Source organism: Pelophylax lessonae, assembly GCF_965119305.1.
Source record: "Pelophylax lessonae genome assembly, chromosome: 8".
Classification (NCBI taxonomy): domain Eukaryota; kingdom Metazoa; phylum Chordata; class Amphibia; order Anura; family Ranidae; genus Pelophylax; species Pelophylax lessonae.
This window is the reverse complement of record NC_138775.1, coordinates 141,190,757-141,212,714: the sequence shown is the minus strand read 5'-3', so window position 1 is coordinate 141,212,714 and position 21,958 is coordinate 141,190,757. Positions and strand designations below refer to the sequence as shown.

Here is a 21,958-nt window from a genome sequence, read left to right as displayed (position 1 = left end):
GTAACGTACCGTACGTCGGTACACTTTGCGGGTTTATACCGGGATGATGCCTCTAATTAGAGGCATCATCCCGGTACCGTGGTTTGAAGCCGACGGTCGGTTTTCCGTCGGTAACGACCGATGCGGCTCGGGAGCCGCTAGATCGTTACCCGGGGGGGCGGGAGGGGATGTCCCCCTCCCGCCGCCTTCCGTGGCTTTGCCCGGGGCTCCCGTCCCACCGGGAGCCCCGAGCACCCAGCCGGCACGTCCGCCGGCTGGATGGAGTCCCGATGAATGCCGGAAACGGCATCGATCGGGGCTCCGATGACGTAACCCGGAGGCGGCGTCCATGACGTCACTTCCGGGTTACTGTGCTGCAAAAGGCGGCAAATTTAAAAAACGGCTGTATGCAAAAATGCCGTTTTTGGCGTTTTGCATACAGGGAAGTGTAGTGGAGGGGTCTAGGGTCTTTTAGACCCTCGATCCCTCCATAAAGTGTACCTGTCACTATATATTGGTGTCACAAGGGATGTTTTTACATTGCTTGTGACAGCAATAAAAGTGATCAGATTTTTTTTTTAAAAAAACCTGTAATAAAGTTAAAAAAAATAAATAAATAGGAAAAAAAAAAAAAAGATTCGCCGCCCCCGTCACTGTTAGCTCGCGCACAAAAAAAACGTAAACGCAAGTTGAGCCGCGAATGAAATCGCTGTTCAAACCCCACATGTGAGGTATCGCCAGAGCGTGCGCAATAATTAAAAAAAAAAGAGCTACACTCTACCTCTAAACTGGTAACTGTTAAATTTTAAACCGTCGCAGATTGAGATCTCTATTGACCGTAGTTTGCCGCCATCCCACGGGGGGGCGCAATTTTAAACCGTAACATGTTGGGTATCTATTTACTCGGCGTGACATCATCTTTCACAATATACAAAAAAATGGGCTAATTTTACTGTTTAGTATTTTTTTTAAATGCAGTGAAATGTGATTTTTCAATTTTTTGCCAAAAAAATGGCGTTTTAAAGACCGCTGCGCAAATACCGCTTGACAAAAAGTTTTGCAATGACCGTCATTTTATTCTCCAGAGTCTTTGCTAAAAAAATATACATAATGTTTGGGGGTTCTAAGTAGTTTTCTAGGAAAAAATACTGGTTTTAACTTGTAAACAAAAAGTGTCCGAAATAGGGCTGGGGCTTAAGTGGTTAAGCGCCTTCGTGACGAGCTGTTTGGATTGTTCGTGTCTTGCCATGTTATTTCTCTCGTTTCCTCGCACGTTCTGTCTGATAACTGCAAAAATGGAGGATTCCAGCCTTCCAGTTGCTATGCTCGGTGTTCTGGCTATCCAGAATGTAGAGCCTATAAGAAGGGCAGTTTCCCTCTGATGAAGCTGCTTACATTGGGGGGGGGGGGGGGGGGGGGAGCTCAGCAGACAGAATATTGACAGTCCTGGCATTACTGTAATCACATGAAGAATCTTTAATCCCAAAGATTGCTGCCAGTAATGATTTTCCCTTTGGGCCGTCATCCTCTATTTATCAGGGTTTATAACATTGCACGTGAAAGCTGTAGACACTGCAAGCAAACTTTTCTAGCAAAAAAGTTATTTCTCCATCAATCGACAGATGCAGCTCCATCTAGTCAGAGACCAATATAATAATTACATAGGCAGTAAGGACAATGTTGACCTGCCCATCCATTATTACTACCATAAGCTGTGTTTTTTCCTTACAATGATCTGGGACCAAACATTTTGTTTACCCTTTCAGATACTGTGAAGGTGAGATACGTTTCAATTTGATGGCAATTGTTTCCGACAGAAAAAAAATATATGAAAAGAAAATCTGTGACTTACAGAAACAACTTACAGAGGTCAGTAAAAATGTTTGATGTAGATCAAAGATTATTTAATTTTTCCTAACAGGTTTAAAATGTTTGCTTTGTAAATTGTAAAAAAAAAAAAATCAGGCAATAGTTTTGCATAAGTGACTGTTGCTGTAAGACTATGGGACGCTGTTGTCTGGTATGAAGTGCCGGCAACTAGTACCGGTAGTGGTTTTCAGTACCCTTTGCTTCACTTGAATGCCAGGCCTGTCCTGGTTTTGGCAAAAACTTGCAGGTAATGTGCACCTAAGCCCTGTCCCAGGTATTTGTCTTGGTCTATTACTATGATGGGCTGTTACTACTACGGAAGGAGAGGAGCAGGCTTCAGCACTAAGGGAAATTGCTAAAGCTTTGCCCAATCAGAATGCCTAGTGGATGTGATCTGTCCTCTTCCTTTTTTCCCTTGTCTGGTGTGTAACTGAAAAACAGAATTGCCTAGGTGTATGGTAAAGGTGCATGAAAAGTTATCATGCCCTCCTGGACTCTTGAAGTCTGACGTTTTAGTTAATGCCAGTGTGGTGGATCTAAAGAAACTGAATCAGGTCCAGATTAGAGTACTCTGAATCCATGAGTACTGTAAAAGCTATCCCACTATCTTAGTGACATTAGAGACAGGCAGTGGATCTGGCTTCTGTGAATTTGGGATGACCCCATTATTGGTGTACAGCTCAAATTTGGGGGGAGGCTTCCTTCTGTTTTGGACTATATATGAAAGAGAGATTGTATATGAAACTGTACATTTTTATTTTTTGTACCTTACCAGTTTTGGCTGGTGAAATACCATTGTCTCTATAGACCTTGAGCTTCCCATGATGTTGGAGCTTGAGGTTTCTGAGCCCAAATTCAAAGGCTCAAGAGAATGTTGGAGACCCTGTCAGCACCACCTTCTATTCCATAATTAGGATGTCATGTAAATCTTGTAGTAGCTAAATCTTCTATTCTTTTCTCATATTGCGCTACTGGTGTGTTGCAAACAATGCTGCCTTTTCTACTTCAAACTGTCTTTGCAGATCTTGTTAGGCTTCCCTGGCCACTCTTAGCAGCGTAGGGGACATCCGGGCCAGAGAGGGGGAGCAGTGGTGACAAGCTGGCACACAGAGCCTCTAACACTGCCAGAAAGGTTGAAGGATGCTAAGAATAGTAGTTCTGGTGTTTAGACCAAGGCTTCCCATACTTTTTTGGCCGAGACCCACTTCTGAATACAGTTATTTTTCGGGACCCACTTGCTTGTAATTGAATATTGTAAAGCGCTACGGAATTTGTCGGCGCTATATAAATGCAAATATTAATAATAAGAATGCATATTTTAAAGGGAGGGGGATGTTAAATTAAAAATATCAATTTATTTTTGAATACATTTAATTTTTAAATATAAGGCTATAAGGAACTCATCCTCCTTATTCTCCCAGCAGTCCACAGTGAAGGTGAAGCCCCTGTTTGCCCTCTCCAGGGCCCAGCACACCTCACCTAGAGTCTCCATGATGAGGAGCTCTATGCTGGTCTTGGTGTCCTGGCTCTTCTCCTTCAGATCCTCTACTGGGGTCACAGAAGCTGCCATGAACTCCTGACACCACCAGGCCACCTGGTCCTCCTATGACACCAAGGCTGCTGTCTCTGCCCGCTATAGCTGAGAGAATCCCGCCGCTAGTCTAGCCACCATCACTGCTGCCAGCAGGACCGAAGAACTGGCTCTGCTCCTCATGAACATATCCTACATAGCAGCCCACATACGTACTCACTGATGCAAGTATCCTCCTCGTGGGAAATGCCAGCCTCCATAAACTGCGTGGGCGGGGTCCTGAATCCATCGCGATTTGACTGCTCTGGCTCTCTGTAATTTGCGCGGGCTCGCACAGCACAATTTAAGCGGGCCCGCTCTGTTATTTCCAGCTCATCGCGACCCACTCAAATGCAGCTCGCGACACACAGTTTGGGAACTCCTGGTCTAGACAATCTTGGTGCTGAACTCCAAACTAAATAAATGTTTAAATACAAGAGGCATGTGTATTCTTGCTTCATACATGGTATCCTTAGCTACTTGTCAGACGACCAAGTCACCTGACAAGTTGGATCAGTGTGAACCGGCACTTATTTGAATGTTTACCTCTGTGAGCTTGTCATGTTCAAAACCAAACCTTGAAACAGGAAAAGCTGCAGTATGACCATTCCAAGGTTAAAAGGGAAAAAAATACACTGCACATTTATAAAGTACAGCAATGTTCAAAAGTTGATGTTGAGCAGCATTTTTACCCCCCCCCCCCCCCCCAACCACAAGTATAAACAAGGTCTTAACCAGCATGCTAAATGCTGCAGGCTGGTGGTGTTCATTGAGCCCTTAAAGCTTATGTCCAGAATTTTGTTTTTCTTTTAGTTTTGGATAGAGTTGGGGGAACGATCAGAATATCTGCAATCCAGAGAGATGTTTCCCTCACATACTGTCCCAGTGGCAGTGGTTTCACTAGACAGAATTTTTTTTTTTTTTAAACACAGAATCGTAGATAAAGTGTTTTAGGGAAAAGCTCGAAGTCCTGTAACTTATTTTTTTATTTTTTTTTTGTCTGTATCTCTGTTCAAATTCCTCTCACTTCTGTCTGCTGAAGTTATAGTTGTAATGACAATAAAGGCAAGTCCCCCTTAACCCTAGATAGCAGCAAACATTTGACAGGGCTTCAAATCATTATCCACATTGTCCAGAACTACAAAGAAATTTAATTTTTTAATGGACTTGCACTTTATCTCCTTGACGATAAGTTTTGTGTTTGGACAAGGGATTGTACAATAACTTGTCTAGAAAGCTTTTTCAGACAAGCTTCCACATAATTCCGCCTAGGTTTTTTATATGTACAAATACTTGGCATTTATAGTTGTAAGGTTTTACCTTTTGTTTAGCTGTTTCTTATTGATAATGGGATGAAATGTGTTTTTTCAGATGTGTGAAAAAATAAATAAAACAAATGGTTTGTTTTTCTGCTTAACAGGGGAACCCAATGGGAATGGATCACTGTAGTTTTGTAAGCTCGATTAAATCTGAAATTGCTAAATATGAACTCCTTCTGGAAGAAGAAAACCAAAAGACTAAGCGATATAAGGTTAGTTTTATTTTGCTTTTATTGCAGTTATTAACCATTTGACCTCCCAGAAGATTTACCCCCCTTCATAACCAGGCCATTGTTTGCAATACAGCACTGCATTACTTTAACTGACAATTGCACGGTCATGCAATGCTGTACCCAAATAAAATTTTTCCTTTTTTCCCACAAATAGAGCTATCTTTTGGTGGTATATGATCACCTCTACTTTTTATTTTTTTGTGCTATAAACGAAGAAAGACAGACAATTTTGAAAAAATTGCTTGATTTAACTGCAAGGCAAAAGGCAGCACAACTGGTGTTAAATAGGATAGCGGTAAGAATGAAGATACAGAAAAATGGATTCTAAGGCTAGGAGGTCAAGACCAAATTGTAGCATTGTAGTGCTTTCCAGAAAGGAATATGCTGGTTAAGTTAGCCAATGAGCACTTTCCAGATCCAGAGTCATAGCAAAACCTCAAGGGTGACTCTGAAGACTCATTCTTTTAGTAGGCCTTTTATAGTATTGAGGCTAGCCTGGAATGTGACCTTTGGGCTCCAAACTGTAGTGCTTTCCAGACCATTATGACCTTTATTAGCCATAAAGTGCTTACTTGGTCCAGAGCCATGGCTAAGCCTTTGGTGTGATTTACTGAGCAAGGCCGGTCAGGCTGAAGCACCGGAAGCTATTTCACAGTTGGTATTGTTGGGTGCCCTTTTTTTCAAAGTTTCCACCTTTTTGCCATCTTCACCGCAGTAAGGGTTAAGACTGGGGGGGACTGATCACGGACATTGGACCTAGTGGCAGACCACCTCACAGTTCAAGTTTTCTCAGATATACAGAATGCAGCCCTTCTGCTATAGGTGACCTCAACCCATACTCCCCTAATGGTTATAGGCAAATTTAGGCAGTATCCACAGAAGTAACAAACGTCCTGTATTCTGAAACCTGGGACATCAAATTTTTATAGGGTCTTCAACTGTTGAGTTTTTCAGCTCCATTGAGCAGAGTTGAGGCCTCCTCCATGTCCAAATGGACTTCTATGTCCACTGGGGACTTCCCAAGCGGTTTATGTCCATCTATTGGATCATTTTGTCCATAGTCTGCCTCTGACTGTCCTGTGATCATGAGTCAAACCATGTCTGTAGCCCCTGTTGTTAAAGATTTAGAAACCCAATAAGTCAGGGGTGGCATTTATTTCAGTTGCCTCAAAGCATGCTTCCTGTGCTACTACATGTACTATGGTTGCGCATTTACACAGGCCTCCCTGGGTACCCTACACTCTGGGGACCCCCTGTTTCTGTCTCAATAGGAACTTGCCTTTTGGAGTTATTCCCTATAAAATGATTACCTCTCTGCCTCAGGAAAATTCAGTATCCTCAGCTAATGCGAAGTCCTCAGCTAATCCTCAGTTTTGTACTATAAACAAATCCTTAGTGCAAAGATGAACATAAAAGGAATACCGTAAATGACATGTATAACAATAAAACAAGACCCTCACTCTGTATTGCCAGCAGCATGTTGCTTCTGAGCTGTGTTGCTTCAATGTTGCTAATGTAGTGTCGTGGCTAATGACCGGTTCAGTAGGAGCAGAGCGAGGAAGAGGATCACTAATCAACTTAACACAAAAAGGCTGGGCCCCGGCCACTGACACCCAGCCTGTATCCGACAGTAGAAAACTCTGATGACTGGGCATACTACAACCATGCACCTCTACTGGTGATGCCACCTACAGCCTATACAGACGCTTCATTTGGATACTGCCAATCTTTCTCAAGGAAGGCTAGCCAGGGGACACTGCTGTCTTTATATACTCTCCTCCACCCCATCTGCAAGTTAACCCTGCATTGCACAAATGGCTGTAGCAAGCAAACAAGTTATCTTGGAAAGCCCTATATAATAGTACGTTCATGTCGCATAGTAAAATTAGATACAAAGTGCACAGATAGCATTAATGTGAGAATAAAAAAAGTGTGTATTTGTATGCATGTGTGTATTTATTAAAAAAGTATACACACACATATAATTTTATTTTTTTTTAATTCTCACCTTATCACTATCTGTGCAGTTTTTATCTAATTTTATTATGATGTATGAACACATTATTATATGGGGCTTTCTTAGATGATTTGTTTGTCTGCTGCAGCCGTTTGGGCAGGGAAGGGTTGACTAGTGGGGAGAGTGGAGAAGTAGAACATATAAAGAGAGCAGTGTCCCCTAACTAGCCTTTCTTAAAAAAGTTTGGTATCTAATTGAAACCTGTAGGTATAGGCAGGAGGTGATGTCACCAGTACATGGGGCATTGAGAGAGCACTGTCAAAAAGAAAAAAATACTCTTTTACGGTCAGATACAGGCTGGCTGGCGAGTCTTAGCCTGCTTGTTTTTAGTTGATTAGTTCTACTTTCCTTGCTATGCTCCTATTGAACCTATTGCACTAAGAATTTGTGTGTGAGCGCTGCAGGAATTGTTTCTAGTATTTAAATTGTGCTGCTTTTGGCAGATTTAAGGGGTTTCCTAGCCAGTTGCCCCACAGGTCTTTTTAATCACTTGTTGCTCTTCTATTTGTGCTTCAGTCATTTTATTGTTTATTGGTTTCTAATCCTCCGTTTTCCCTCTCCTCAGAGCGACATTCTGAGTCAGTTGGGATTAGTGTCAACTGCTTCCTTCACTAGCAAGGCTCCTGACCCCTCAATGTCCTTCAAGGGCACTGGTAGTTGCCTTTTTCTTGGCAGACCCTTTGTGGGACACTTGCTTGCCTTACTTGAAAAGGATCTAAATTCTGGACTCTTAAAAGCCAGAATTCTATCAACAAGCATGCTTGCATGTTTTCACAGGTTAGAGCCTTACAGATGTGTAGTATTGGTGGCCATCGCATACCGAGTGAGGCTGACCAGCTCAGAGCCTTTCTGAAGCACTCTTCGCCATCTGGAAGTGGAATCTTCCTGGCCACACTACTCCCCCCTTCTTCCTATTTCAGGGATAGTGGGGTACTGGAGCTTACATGTATTACATTACCTCTCCTCCTCCTTTGGACTTCCCAATCTTCTCCTTGGTATCAAAAGTCTGAACTTGAGATGCGACGTGCAGGCAATCCCTATGGGTATAATGGCCGTTAATGTGACCCCTATGTCTCTTAAGGTCTGTGGATGGTTTTACCCCTCCCATTGTGGGAGGGTCCCTGTCTCGGCTGTATTCATGTGTGGGAATCAAGTCTGGTTCCCTGGAGCAGTTAGCACCTGCTTCTTCCGCTGTGAATAGGTCCTTTGACCTAGACTGTTGAACGTTACTTTGATACTGTAAGACCTTTACCTACGCGAAGGCTTGGGAATTCTCCCTGTGACAGGGCAAGTGACCTCGTCCCTATGCTGATAGAGAATCTCTCTCTCGACTGCACAGTTCCCTTTAGAAGCACTGTTTTTGCCTTCTGAGCCTTTGTCTTGTAGGCTCTATTCTGGGGGACAAAGATTTGTGCATTTGGGTGTGCTTTGTCTAATGCCCGGCAGAATTAAACCATTGCTGGAGAGGGCTGGATGTTTGTCAGCAAACATTGCATCCTGCAACCTTGCTGCAGACAATGCCTATAGGCGATAGCATGCATCTAGGGGTTCTTGTGGATTTGGATAATTTGTCAGGCTCTCCTACTGTGGCTGACAAACTTTAGTCCCCTTTTACACTTGTGCGACTTGTCCTGCGACTTGGGACTGCAAAGTCACATGACAACTCATACTTCATGATTTCCAATGAGTACCGTTCATATCTGTGTGCCTTCGAAGTAGTCCCTGCACTACTTTGGTCGGACTTTGATGCATTTTGAGGTCCATAGACGCAGGCATTGCTTCAAGTCAAGTCAAAATGGCTGCAAACTCATGTCACTTTTAGGTCGCACAATTGTAAAAGGGGCCTTAGGGAAAGTGTCCAAAACATTTCCCTGTGCCGGTCTTTAATCAGGTGATCATTCTTAGCTGTCTAAGGTTCCTATCCCTCGCTCCATGGCTGTGAATACTTTACTGGATCAATCCGGGTCAAAGGACTTTGGGCTCCTATGTCTCTGGAACAAGTCGGCTGGCCCTTCAGGGCATTTTCCCCTTACACCACTGGGTGTCCCTGTAGACAGGTCGTCTTGCTCTATTGTTTAGTGGTGTTTGTTCACTAGTATGGGTATGGCTGTCTTTCCACTCCTGTCTATTTTAGTAGCGGGTTTCTCTTGCACCCTTATTCTCCTTTTTGTTTGTCAGTCTCTCTGACTTGACGTGGTTCCATTGGAGAGGTTTTTAGCTCATTGGGGCTTTTACCATCCCTTTAGTGTATTGTGCTAGATATTTCTCCATCTTGATAATATCATACATGATTGGATGACTGACTGGTCCTACCCTGTTGTCCAGTTTTCTCTTAAGGATTTGTTTTGAGTCTGGGAAACCTTCCAGTTTTCTCTTCGTTGACAATCCTTGTTGGGCTGTACTCTTTGTGTAGTTACTTTTTTATATATCTTCGTGTGTATTACTCTGCCGGTTTGTGGCTGTTTTTGGCTTACAGGGTCTGCTCGTGTGGACTTTGTCCTTACGGGTAATCATACCCTTCGGTGGGATTTCTTTTACTGGTCTGAGTATCAGGTTGCTCCTTTGTGACCTCCCCATTAGTAGTTCCCCAGTTCTGTAGGCAACCATGCCCATTCTGGTTCAAATTCAGGCATTTGTCTTTTTGCAGATGGCTTCTGGTTCAATCTTGCATCTGTCAGGGACTGTTGCCTACCCCCTAGTTGGACTGCTTTTGGATATCCTGACTGTTTCAAAATTCGAGTGTTCCTGAATGGACGATAAATAAAGGTGTGTTTTTTTTGTTTTGTTTTTTTGTTTTTTTTTTTGCACGAACCATAAAATCTTTGTTCCATTCCATGGAGGGATGCAGGTTCTGCTCCTGTTTATTGCCCCTATGTACTTCTTGCTCACAAAATTGAGGCATGACCTGTTAGGGGAGGGGTTATACTGAGCTCTTTTTTTCTGTTTGCCAATGTCCGAATCACCTGTAGGCAGCAGTAAAACCCAGGTTATTTAAAAATATATGAATTACTGAGCTCTTTAATGGACTTTAACCCCTTAGTGTCAATGGAACGCAAATATGTGGCCTTGGCTTCAGGGGTTTGTACCAGGGTGATGCCTGCACCTGCAGTTGTACATCCCTCCACTTTTCACGGCTCGCCCAGGTCTCCCGTCCCACCAGGAGACCCGAACAACCAGCCAAAATGTCTGCCGACTGGCCGAAGACCCGTTCAAAGCCGAATTCGGGCTCTGATCGGGTCTCCGATGTAAAAGCCTAGAAGCAATGTAATGATATAATCTCTGTCCAGCTACTATTTTGGATTCTTGCATTTCTATGTGTTTTTGTGTGTACATGTATATACACTGCTCAAAAAAATTAAAGGATCACTTTAAAAAGACATCAGATCTCAACGGGGAGAAACATTCTGGATATCCATACTAAAACGGACTGAGTAATGTGTTAGAAACGAAAGGATGCCACATCGTTTAATGGAAATCAAAATTATCAACCTACAGAGTGCTGAATTCAAAGACAACCCCAAAATCAAAGTGAAAAAAAATATGCAGCAGGCTAGTCCATTTTGCTGACAATTCATTGCAGCTACTCAAAATGGTACTCGTACTTGCTTGTATGCATGCCTGACAACGTCGGGGCATGCTTTTCTTTGAGATGACGAATGATGTCCTGGGGTATTTCCTCCCAGATCTGGACCTGGGCCTCACTGAGCTCCTGAATAGACTGAGGTGCAATCAGATGGACCAAAACATAATGTCCCAGAGGTGTTCTATTGGATTTAGGTCAGGCGAGCGTGGGGGCCATTCAATGGTATCCATTCCTTCATCCTCCGCTGGCTGCATACTCTCACCACATGAAGCCAGGCATTGTCGTGCACCAGGAAGAACCCAGGACCCACTGCACCAGTGTAGGGTCTGACAATGGGTCCACAGACTTTATACCAATACCTAATGGCAGTTAGAGGGTGCCATTGTCTAGCTTGTAGAGGTCTGTGCGTCCCTCCATATGCCCCCCCAGATCATCACTGACCCACCACCAAAACCGGTCATGCTGAACAATGTTATAGGCAGCAAAACATTCTCCACGGCTTCCCCAGACCCTTTGTCTGTCACATGTGCTCAGGGTGAACCTGCTCTGGTCTGTAAAAACCACAGGGCGCCAGTGGTGGACCTGCCAATTCTTGTGTTCAATGGCAAATGCCAATCGAGTTCCATGGTGCCGAGCAGTGAGTACAGGGCCCACTAGAGGACGTTGGGCCCTCAGGCCACCCTCATGAAGTCTGTTTCACATTGTTTGGGCAGAGAGGTTCACACCAGTGGCCTGCAGGAGGTACTTTTGTAGGGCTCTGGCAGTGCTCATCCTGTTCCTCCAGATACCGGTCCTGCTGATGGGTTAGGGCCTTCTTTGGCTCTGTCCAGCTCTCCTAGAGTAACTGCCTGTCTCCTGGATTTTCCTCCTTGCTCTTAAAACTGTGGTGGGAGACACAGCAAAGCTTCTGGCAATTGCACCTATTGATGTGCCATCCTGGAGGAGTTGAAATGCCTGTGCAATCTCTATATGGTTCAGCTATCGCCTTATGCTACCAGTAGTGACACGGACCCTAGCCAAATGCAAAACTAGTGAAAAACGGTCAGAAAAGATGAGTAGGGAAAACATTTTTAGTGGCTTCCACCTGTAAAATACATTCTGTTTTGGAGGTTGTCTCATTGTTGCCCATCTAGAGCCTTTGTTAATTTCATTAACACCAAAGCAGCTGAAACTGATTAACAACCCCCTCTGCTACTTAACTGACCAGTTCAACATCCCAGGAGTTTAATTGACTTGATGCTATACCCTGATTAAAAAGTGTTCCTAATGCATGGATGAATTCTGCATCATCGTGTAGTGATTTTTGCAGTCAGACACCATGCTAGAGTAAACTTCTTCATATGTGCTTTTCTATGGCATTCTGTTTAGCATGTCTGCACACTTGAGTACAGTTTTCATTATTTAGTGTATGTATATTATGCATTCCTTTGTTTTACTCCTGTCTTTCCTCAGATTGATTTGATTTGTTTTTCTACAAAAAAGTGTTCCTTTTAAATTTTTGAGCTGTGTGTGTGTGTGTGTGTGTGTGTGTGTGTGTATGTATGTGTATATGTATATGTGTATGTGTATGTATATATATATATATATATATATATATATATATATATATATAATACACACACACACACACACACACAGTACCTCACAAAAGTGAGTACACCCCTCACAATTTTGTAAATATTTTTTTATATCTTTTCATGTGACAACACTGAAGAAATGACACTTTGCTACAATGTAAAGTGGTGAGTGTACAGCTTGTATAACAGTGTAAATTTGCTGTCCCCTTAAAATAACTTTACACACAGCCATTAATGTCTGAACTGCTGGCAACAAAAGTGAGTACACCCCTAAGTCAAAATGTCCAAATTGGGCCCAAAGTGTCAATATTTTTTGTGGCCACCATTATTTTCCAGCACTGCCTTAACCCTCTTGGGCATGGAGTTCACCAGAGCTTCACAGGTTGCCACTGGAGTCCTCTACCATTCCTACATGATGACATCACGGAGCTGGGGGATGTTGGAGACCTTGCGCTTCTCCACCTGCAGCCCCAGACCATGACACTCCCACCACCATGCTTGACTGTAGGCAAGAGGCACTTGTCTTTGTACTCCTTATCTGGTTGCTGCCACACACACTTGACACCATCTGAACCAAATAAGTTTATCTTGGTCTCATCAGACCACAGAACATGGTTCCCAGTAATCCATGTCCTTAGTCTGCTTGTCTTCAGCAAACTGTTTGCAGGCTTTCTTGTGCATCATCCTTAGAAGAGGCTTCCTTCCGGGATGACAGCCATGCAGACCAATTTGATGCAGTGTGCGGCGTATGGTCTGAGCACTGACTGGCTGACTCCCCACCCCTTTAACCTTTGCAGCAATGGTGGCAGCACTCATACGTCTGTTTCCCAAAGACAACCTCTGGATATGACACTGACAACATGCACTCAACTTCTTTGGTTGATCATAGTGAGGCCTGTTCTGAGTGGAACCTGTCCTGTTAAACCGCTGTATGGTGTTGGCCACCGCGCTGCAGCTCAGTTTCAGGGTCTTTGCAATTTCCTTACAGCCTAGGCCATCTATATGCAGAGCAACAATTCTTTAAGATCCTCAGAGAGTTCTTTGCCATGTTGAACCTCCAGTGATTAGTATGAGAGTGAGAGCAATAACACCAAATTTAACACACCTGCTCCCCATTCAAGCCTGAGACCTTGTAACCATAACATGCCATATGACTCCGGGAAGGGAGAATGGCTAATTGTGCCCAATTTGGACATTTCTCTTAGGGGGGGGGGGTACTCACTTTTATTGCCAGAAGTTTAGACATTAATGGCTGTCTCATTTTGAGGGGACTGTACACAAACTACTTTACATTGTAGCAAAGTGTAATTTCTTCAATGCTGTCACATGAAAAGATATAATGAAATATTTACAAAAATGTTAGGGGTGTACTCTGTGGGGGTGTGTGTGTGTGTGTGTGTGTGTGTGTGTGTGTGTGTGTGTGTATATATATATATATATATATATATATATATATATATATATATATATATATATATATATATATATATATGGGTGCGTATATACCCCTTGACATTTTCCACATTTTGTCATGTTACAACCAAAAACGTAAATTTATTTTATTGAGATTTGTGATAGACCAACACAAACTGGCACAAAATTGTGAAGTGGAAGTATGATAAATGGTTTTCATAATTTTTTGCTAACATCTAAAAAGTGTGGCATGCGTTGATATTCGACCCCCCCCCCCCTTTACTCTGATACCCCTAGCTAAAATCTAGTGGTACCAATTGCCTTCGGAAGTCACCTAATTAGTAAATGGAGTTCACCTGTGTGTACCGGTAATTTAATATTAGTATAAATACAGCTGTTCTGTGAAGTCCTCAGAGGTTTGTTAGAGAACCTTAGTGAATAAACAGCATCCCGAAGGCCAAGGAATACACCAGACAGGTCAGGGATACAGTTGTGGTGACATTTGAAGCGGGGTTAGGTTCTAAAAAAATATCCCAAGCTTTAAACATCTGTTCAATCCACCATTCGAAAATGGACAGTGTGGCACAGCTGCAAACCTACCAAGACATGGCCGTCCACCTAAACTAACAGGCCAAGCAAGGATAGCATTAATAAGCGAAACTGCCAATAGGCCCATAGTAACTCTGGAGGAGCTGCAGAGATCAACAGCTCAGGTAAGAGAATATGTCCACAGGACAACTATTGCGCACTTCACAAATCTGGCCTTTATGGAAGAGTGGCAAAAAGAAAGCCATTGTAGAAAGAAAGCTATAAGAAGGCCCGTAGCTTGTGAGAAGCCATGTTGGGGACAACTCAAACCTATGGAAGAAGGTGCTCTGGTCAGATCAGACCAAAATTGAACTTTTTGATCTAAAAGAAAAACGCTATGTGTGGCAGAAAAATAACACTGCACATCACCCTGAACACACCGTCCCCACCGTGAAACATGGTGGTGGCAGCATCATGTTGTGGGGATACTTTTCTTCAGCAGGGACAGGGAAGCTGGTCAGGGTTGATGGGAAGATGGAGCCAAATACAGGGCAATCTTAGAAGAAAACCTGTTGTAAACCTCCACCCCAGTCTCAAGTCTTTTGCAGATTCTCTTTCAGCAGGACAACGACCCTAAATGTGCAGCCAGAGCTACAATGGAATGGTTTAAATCAAAGCATATGCATGTGTTAGAATTGCCCCGTCAAAGTCCAGACCTAAATCCAATTGAGAATCTTTGGCACCACTTAAAAATTGCTGTTCACAGACGCTCTCCATCCAATCTGAGCTTAAGCTGTTTTGCAAAAAAAATGGGCAAAAATTTCACTCTGTAGATGTGCAAAGCTGGTAGAGACAACCCCAAAAAGACTTGCAGCTGTAATTGCAGCGAAATGTTGTTCTACAAAGTATTGGCTGAATAGAAATGTATGCCACACTTTTCAGGTATTTGTGAAAAAAAAAAAAAATTGAAAACCCCCTTTTAATTTCATTTCACAATTATGTGCCACTTTGTGTTGGTCTTTCACATAAAATTCCATCGAAATATATTTAAGTTTTTGTTTGGAACATCACAAAATGTGGAACATTTTAAAGGGTATGAATACTTTTTCAAGGATGTATGTGTGTTTGTGTGTATATGTATGTGTGTACATATAATATAATTATCGTTCCATCGACAGATGCAGCTCCATCTCTTCAGGGACCATAGGGTTATGCTCCTCCAATCTGCAATAGGCACTAGGCAGGAAAAAAGCTTAACCACGCCTATGGGGCTGTCTGTCCCTGTAGGCATAACCCCACACACTCTGCTATCAGCATCAGTTTGTTTCTGCCTATTTCTAGGAATAGGACCTAGCTCCCTACTGGGACTTCAGTCTTAGCCTTTAACAGGGAAATTTGTGTTAGTTATTTTTTTTGCACAAGTTAGTTCCTGATGGACCAAGATCCAGAGGAACTACAAGAAACAGTCGGCTGTGGTTTGGCACTGGATAATCTAGATCCTTTAGGTCTCCCAGCCTGGCCAGCCGGCGTGAGCAGGTTTATAGTCCAGATCTAGGCCTCGCCACGACTTTGCCCCGACGGACTTCCCCCTGGCTAACAGCACCCCCATCCCGGGTGGGAGGTGTTCTGTTTCAGTGTGGTGCCCACCTGGTATCGTGATATGGTGAGTATCTCGGGTGGACGTGCCCCCCCTCCTCCTGGAATAGTCGGACTCAAGGGGCTCCCTCCATTCCCCTGGCCTCTGAGGACGGGCCCTGTATTCCCCTCAGCACTCCCTTACCCCTCGGGGTTTACCTTGGGGGGTGGTAATATTGCGGCCGTTGTAGCGCTGCTGTGGTGGTGGGGGGGGGGGGTGGCTTGTCCTGATGGGGTTCTTGTTTGGTGCTCTTTTGATGCCTACTGTTCTGGGATCCCTTTTGGGGGTCCTCGAGACCGCATGGCACGCCATGGGGGCCGCCATTTTGCTGTGGATAATGTATGTAACTGTTCCCATTGTATTGCATGGTCAGCCATTTTCTATTGTTCCCCATTGTGAATGCATTTAGCGGCCATTTTCCTGAGGTCCATAAGGTCCTTGGACTCTTGAGACAGATGTGGGCGACGCAGACGTAGCCCACCCTGAGGGGTCGGTGTCTTTGCATTCTGATGGTGAAGAGGACCTGTCCTCCTCAGCCGCCGCATGGGAGCGCGCATTGGGGGAAGCCTTTATAGTATCAGTGCGGGAAACTTTAAAATTGGCTGATGTACCCACAGCGCTGGGTACACAGGTGTCTTTTTGCTCCCACAAATCCCGTAAATCGGGCAAGGTGTTCCCAGAATTGTTTCACAATATTGTGCATGAACAATTGCGGCACATTAAGCATATGCTGGTGGTGCCTAAGCGTTTTGCATGCTGTTACCCCTTTGCAGAGGCAGTGTCCACTAGGTGGACTGTACCGCTGAAGGTGGATCACCGGGTTCCAGATTAACTAAAGCGACTCTGGTACCGGTGGAAGCGTCACTGACTTTTGCGGACCCAGTGGATAGACGGGTGGAGTCCTTGTGCCGCCATTTCCACATAATGGGGTCCATTTTAAAGACTACCTTTGTGAACTTTCTGGTGGCCCAGACAGCTACTGAATGGGTGAAGTTACTTAAAAGTAACTTGGAAGCTGAACGGATCTCCCCTGCGGTGCTGGAACTACTGGACCAATTGGCTCAAGCTTTGGTGTTCATGTATAATAGGTCCCTGGATTCAGCTCCGTTGGTGGCCAGGGCATCGGCAGTGGGGATTGCTATTAGGCGCATGATGTGGCTAAAAAGCTGGTCTGCTGACTAGGCCTCCAAAAAAGGCCTTGACTGATCTTCACTTCACAGGGGAGAGGCTGTTTGGATCCTCTCTGAAGGAGTTGATCAAAGGTATCACAGGAGGTAAGAGTACTCTTCTTCCCCAATCCTCTAAGGGTAAGGCGCCGTGTCCTAGGCGGGGGGCCTTCTTTTACTGCTCATAAGCAGCTTTTTCGTTCAGGTCTTCTGGGAGTTCCAGGAAACCAGGTAAATCAAAAACCGGCCAGTCCGGATCTGCAGACAAATCCTCGCCTGCATGAAGGGGCGCCCTTGCCCACTTCTGGGGTGGAGGTGAAGTCTTCGCTTCTTTCTGGCACCTTGGACTTCCTTGATTCAGGACAAATGGGTTCAAGAACTGGATCCAATCAGGGTACAAGATCGAATTCCGGTCTCGTCCGTCGGACAGGTTCTTCCCATCCAATCTGGGCTCGGTTAAGGGATCTACGGGAGGCGGTACAAGATCTGATGTCGCAAGGGGTGATTGGGCCAGTTCCCTCTCAGGAACAATTTCAAGGGTTTTATTCAAACCTGTTTACTGTGCCTCGGAAAGAAGGCAAAGTGCATCTAATTCTGGTTCTCAAGGCTCTGAACCACTTTGTGCGGGTTCAGAGGTTTCTTGTGGAATCCATTCACACGGTGGTGGCGTCACTACACCAGGGAGACTTCTTGGCCTCCATAGATATCAAGGATGCATATCTACACATCCCGATCTATGCTGGACACCAGTGGTTTCTTTGTTTTGCCATAGCAGAAGAGCATTATCAATTTGTGGCATTACTCTTTGGTCTAGCCTCCGCTCCCAGGGTATTTACCAAAGTACTGGCCCCGATGTTGGCATTGTTGCGCCAGCGGGGATTGTGTGGTACTGGGGTATCTGGACGATCTCCTGTTGAGAGCAGACTCGCACTTGCACCTGATGATTACTGTCAGCTCCCTACAGAATTTCGGATGGAACATCAATTTCAAGAGATCTGCCCTGATACCTTTCTTGAGACTGGATTATCTGGGCCTGACTCTGGATTCAGCTTTGGCGAGGGTCTTTCTTTCACTGGACAAGCTAAAGAAATTGCAGGGGGCGATCTGGGTGTTGAAGAACAATCTGTCCTTGCTGCGGACTTGCACCCTGGTCTTGGGTCTGATGGTATCAACCTTCGAGGCGGTTCCGTTTGCTCAGTTCCATACCAGACCATTGCAAATAGAGATTCTTGTAAAAAGGAACAAGGCTCCAAAGTCCTTGGACACTTTAGTTGAGTCACAACATGAGATCTGCTCTGTTATGGTAGCTCTATTCTCCAGCACTGTGCCAGGGCAAGTCCTTCCTCCCGTTGTTTTGAACGGTGGTCACCATGGACGCCAGCCTGTCATGCTGGGGTGGGGTACTGGGGAAGTTCTGTGCCCAGGGAACCTGGACAGTGGAAGAGTCCAAACTGCTGATCAATGTTTTGGAGCTCAGAGCAATAAAGTTTTGTCTGAGTCACTAGACAACTCGTCTGCAAGATTGTCCGGTTCGGATTCAGACAACGCCACGGCTGTGGCTTACATCAATCACCAGAGGGGCACCAAGAGTGTCTTGGCGGCCAGGGAGGTGGCCGAGATTTTGGCCTGGGTGGAAAAGTTTTTGTTCCAGCCCTCTCTGCTGTGCACATCCAAGGTGTAGACAACTGGCAAGCGAATTTCCTGAGTCGTCAGGTGTTGTATCAAGGGGAATGGTCCCTACAGCTGGAGATGTTTCATCACCTGTGTGTCCAGTGGGGGACAAGAAGATGCAGAGGTTCGTAGCCAGGTCTCGAGATCCTCTAGCCCACGCCACAGATGCACTGGTGGCTCTTTGGGGTCAGTATCGGCTGATCTATGCGTTCCCTCCGCTGAAACTTCTGCCGAAGCCTCTCCGCAGGATAAAGGTGGAAGGGATTCTGGTCATTCTGGTGGCTCCAGACTGGCTTCGCCAGTCTTGGTACGCGGACCTAGTAAGGTTGATCGTCGATGCTCCTTGGAGACTTCCTCTCAGGGAAGATCTGCTGTATCAAGGCCCGATCTTCCACCCTGCTTTACAGTCGCTGGCTTTAACGGCATTGCTGTTGAAAGCCAGGTGTTGAGAGAAAGAGAGAGAGGGGTCTTTCTGATTCTGTGATTCCTACACTTTTAAAGGCTATGAAGTCGACCTCCAGGAAGATCTGTCATCGTACGTGGAAATCGTACATATCATGGTGTGAGTCGCTGAAGGTGCACCCTCGGTTGTTTTTGATTGCTGCAGAAAGGGGTTGAACAGCGGTTGGCTTTGGGTACTATCAAAGGCCAAGTGTCGGCTTTGGCTATATATTTACAACGCCCATTGGCTACGCATGCCTTGATTCGTACCTTCATACACGGAGTGTGCATATGGCAGGGCCCCCACTACAGTCCCCGCTACTGCCGTGGGATCTCAATTTGGTGTTATCTGTTCTTCAGAAGCCTCCCTTTGAGAACATTCGGGAGATTTCTCTGCTTTCATTGTCCCAGAAGTTTGACTTCTTGGTGTCTATCACGTCTGTTCGCAGAGTGTCTGAATTGGTGGGGTTGTCATGCCGCTCACCTTATCTGGCGGTCCACAGAGATAAAATGGTACTTTGACCTAATCAGTCGTTTTCTTCCTAAAGTAGGTTCTGATTTTCATTTGAATGAAGACATTGTGCTACCCTCACTGTCCTAAGCCCAAGCATCCTAAGGAAATCGCCTTGCATTCTTTGGATGTGGTTCGGGCCATTAGTTTACCTGGTGGCTACTGAATCTTTCAGGAAATTGGACTCTTTGTCTTTACCGAAAGACCTCAAAAAGGATTGGCTGCGTCTGCTGTGACCATATCCAGATGGATCAGGCAGATGGTTGTTCAGGCTTATTCACTGAAGGGTCAGGTTCCTCCTTTCCCTGTGAAGGCGCATTCTACTAGGGCGCGGAGTGTCTTAGGCTTTTCGCCATCAGACGTCAGTGCTGCAAGTGTGCAGGGCGGCAACTTGGTCATCTGTGCATACTTTCACAAAATTCTGCAAAGTTGATGTGTTGGCATCTTTGGATGCTTCCTTTTGGCTGCAAGGTTTTGCAGGCTGCTGTTTGAAGAGACTTTTGTTTTGTTTCTCTTTGAGGGTGTATGTTTTTTTTTTTTTTTTCTGGCTTTTTTCTGAGCTCCATGTTAGCTGGTTTGCTAAGTTTAGCCTTTGGGGAATTTTGGCTTCTTTGCGTTGTCTTCCCACCCTTCATGAATATACTGCTTTGGGACATCCCTATAGTCTCTGAAGAGATGGAGCTGCGACTGTCGATGAACGATAGCGAGAACTGGATTTTTGTAAGATCCTTTTCTCTGAAGTTCATTGACAGACACAGCACCCGTCCCTCTGAATGGGGTTTTTCGTATTCTAAACACTGCTTGCAACTAAACTGATGCGGATAGCAGAGTGTGTGGAGTTATGCCTGCAGGGACAGCCCCATAGGTGTGGTTAAGCTTTTTTCCTGCCTAGTGCCTATTCCTGATTGGAGGAGCATAATCCTATAGTCTCTGAAGAGATGGAGCTGCGTCTGTCGATGAACTTCAGAGAAAAGGATTTTAAGGTAAGTTCTTACAAAAATCCAGATATTTGTTGTGAATTACATTTTTTCTGGTATCCGGATTCCAGGATGTCACACATAATACATTTTGTATCAATAAATGTATTACTTTTTAATGATTTTTTTTTTTTTTTTTTTTTTTTTTGGTTCGTGCCCTTATAGTTCCACCCCAAGAGGTTTTCCTTTTCTCACAGATCCCACAATTATGAAAACATGAGGCCTGGCTATAATGTGACCTTAGGCATTGTGCTCTGCTTGTGGCACCTTACAGTCACCTAGTGTACTGTTAGTCTCAGGGAACTTTTAGAGGTCCAAGGCTGTGATACACCCAGTGACATCACCCTGTCCATGAAGACTGTGTTGCCCATTTTTTTTTCCACTTTCCCATTACTTTCAATTCTGGTGACAGTGCTCATCAGGGCACTTAGTGATGAATCTCCCCAGTGAGAACAAAGACAGCAATACAAACTTGACAAGATGTCTTACTCTTGTTTTCCCTTTTACATCCACTTTAACCAGTTCCGAAGCACCCACCGCCTTTTTACTGTGGCAGGGTGGCACGGACAGGCAAAGCGACATAGGTCTACGTCGCTCTCCTGAAGGCTGCTAGGGGGCGCGCGCCCCGATTGACAGCGGGGAAGCTGATGCGGGTGTCAGGCGGCTCTGATTGCTGCCTGACATCCCTGATCTCTCCCCGCTGAGAGAGGATGGTCGGCTGTTGTAAACACAGCCGACCGTCCTTCTCCCTGCATGATCACAGAGCTCATGTGATCCTGCTATATACGATCCCATGTTTCCGTGATCATTTCACAAGTCCAACTCCCATACAGTTAGAATCACTCCCCTAGGGTAACATTTAACCCTTTGATCACCTATACCAAAAAATTGCAGATCGCCGCCATTACTAGTAAAAAAAAAAAAAACATTAAAAATGACATAAATTTTTCCCGTAGTTAGTAGACGCAATAACTTTTGCGCAAACAAATCAAAATACTCTTATTGCGATTTTTTTTTTTTTTTTTTACCAAAAATATGTAGCAGAAAACAAATTGGCCTAAAACGTTAAATCTAGTTTTTTACATATTTATTTTTTGAGAATGTCGTATAGCAGAATGTGCAAAATATTTTTTCTTTTATTTTTTTCAAAATTGTCGCTTTTTTTTTTTTTTTTTTTTAATAGCGCAAAAATAAAAATCGCACAGGTGATCAAATACCACCAAAAGAAAGCTCTATTTGTTGGAAAAAAGGACATCAATTTAGTTTGGGTACAGTGTCGCATGACCGTGCAATTGTCTGTTAACCACTTAAGCCCCGGAGGATTTGGCTGCTAAAGGACCAGGGGTTTTTTTGCAATTTTTTACTGCGTGACTTTAACGGACAATTGCGCGGTCGTGCGACGCTGTACCTAAACGAATTTGACGTCCTTTTTTTCCCACAAACAGAGCTTTCTTTTGGTGGTATTTGA

The 21,958-nt window shown here is 44.5% G+C and overlaps 1 protein-coding gene across 2 annotated transcripts in view; it reads left to right on the top strand.

The window, feature by feature from the left end:
- UCHL5 (ubiquitin C-terminal hydrolase L5) overlaps window positions 1–21,958 on the top strand; it is a 173,698-nt gene that overhangs the window by 116,987 nt on the left and 34,753 nt on the right. For both annotated transcript variants that reach the window (XM_082266656.1, XM_082266655.1), the window contains exons 8-9: window positions 1,746–1,848; window positions 4,839–4,949. In XM_082266656.1, the coding sequence (XP_082122782.1) occupies window positions 1,746–1,848; window positions 4,839–4,949 (214 nt within the window). The remainder of the gene's footprint in view (window positions 1–1,745; window positions 1,849–4,838; window positions 4,950–21,958) is intronic.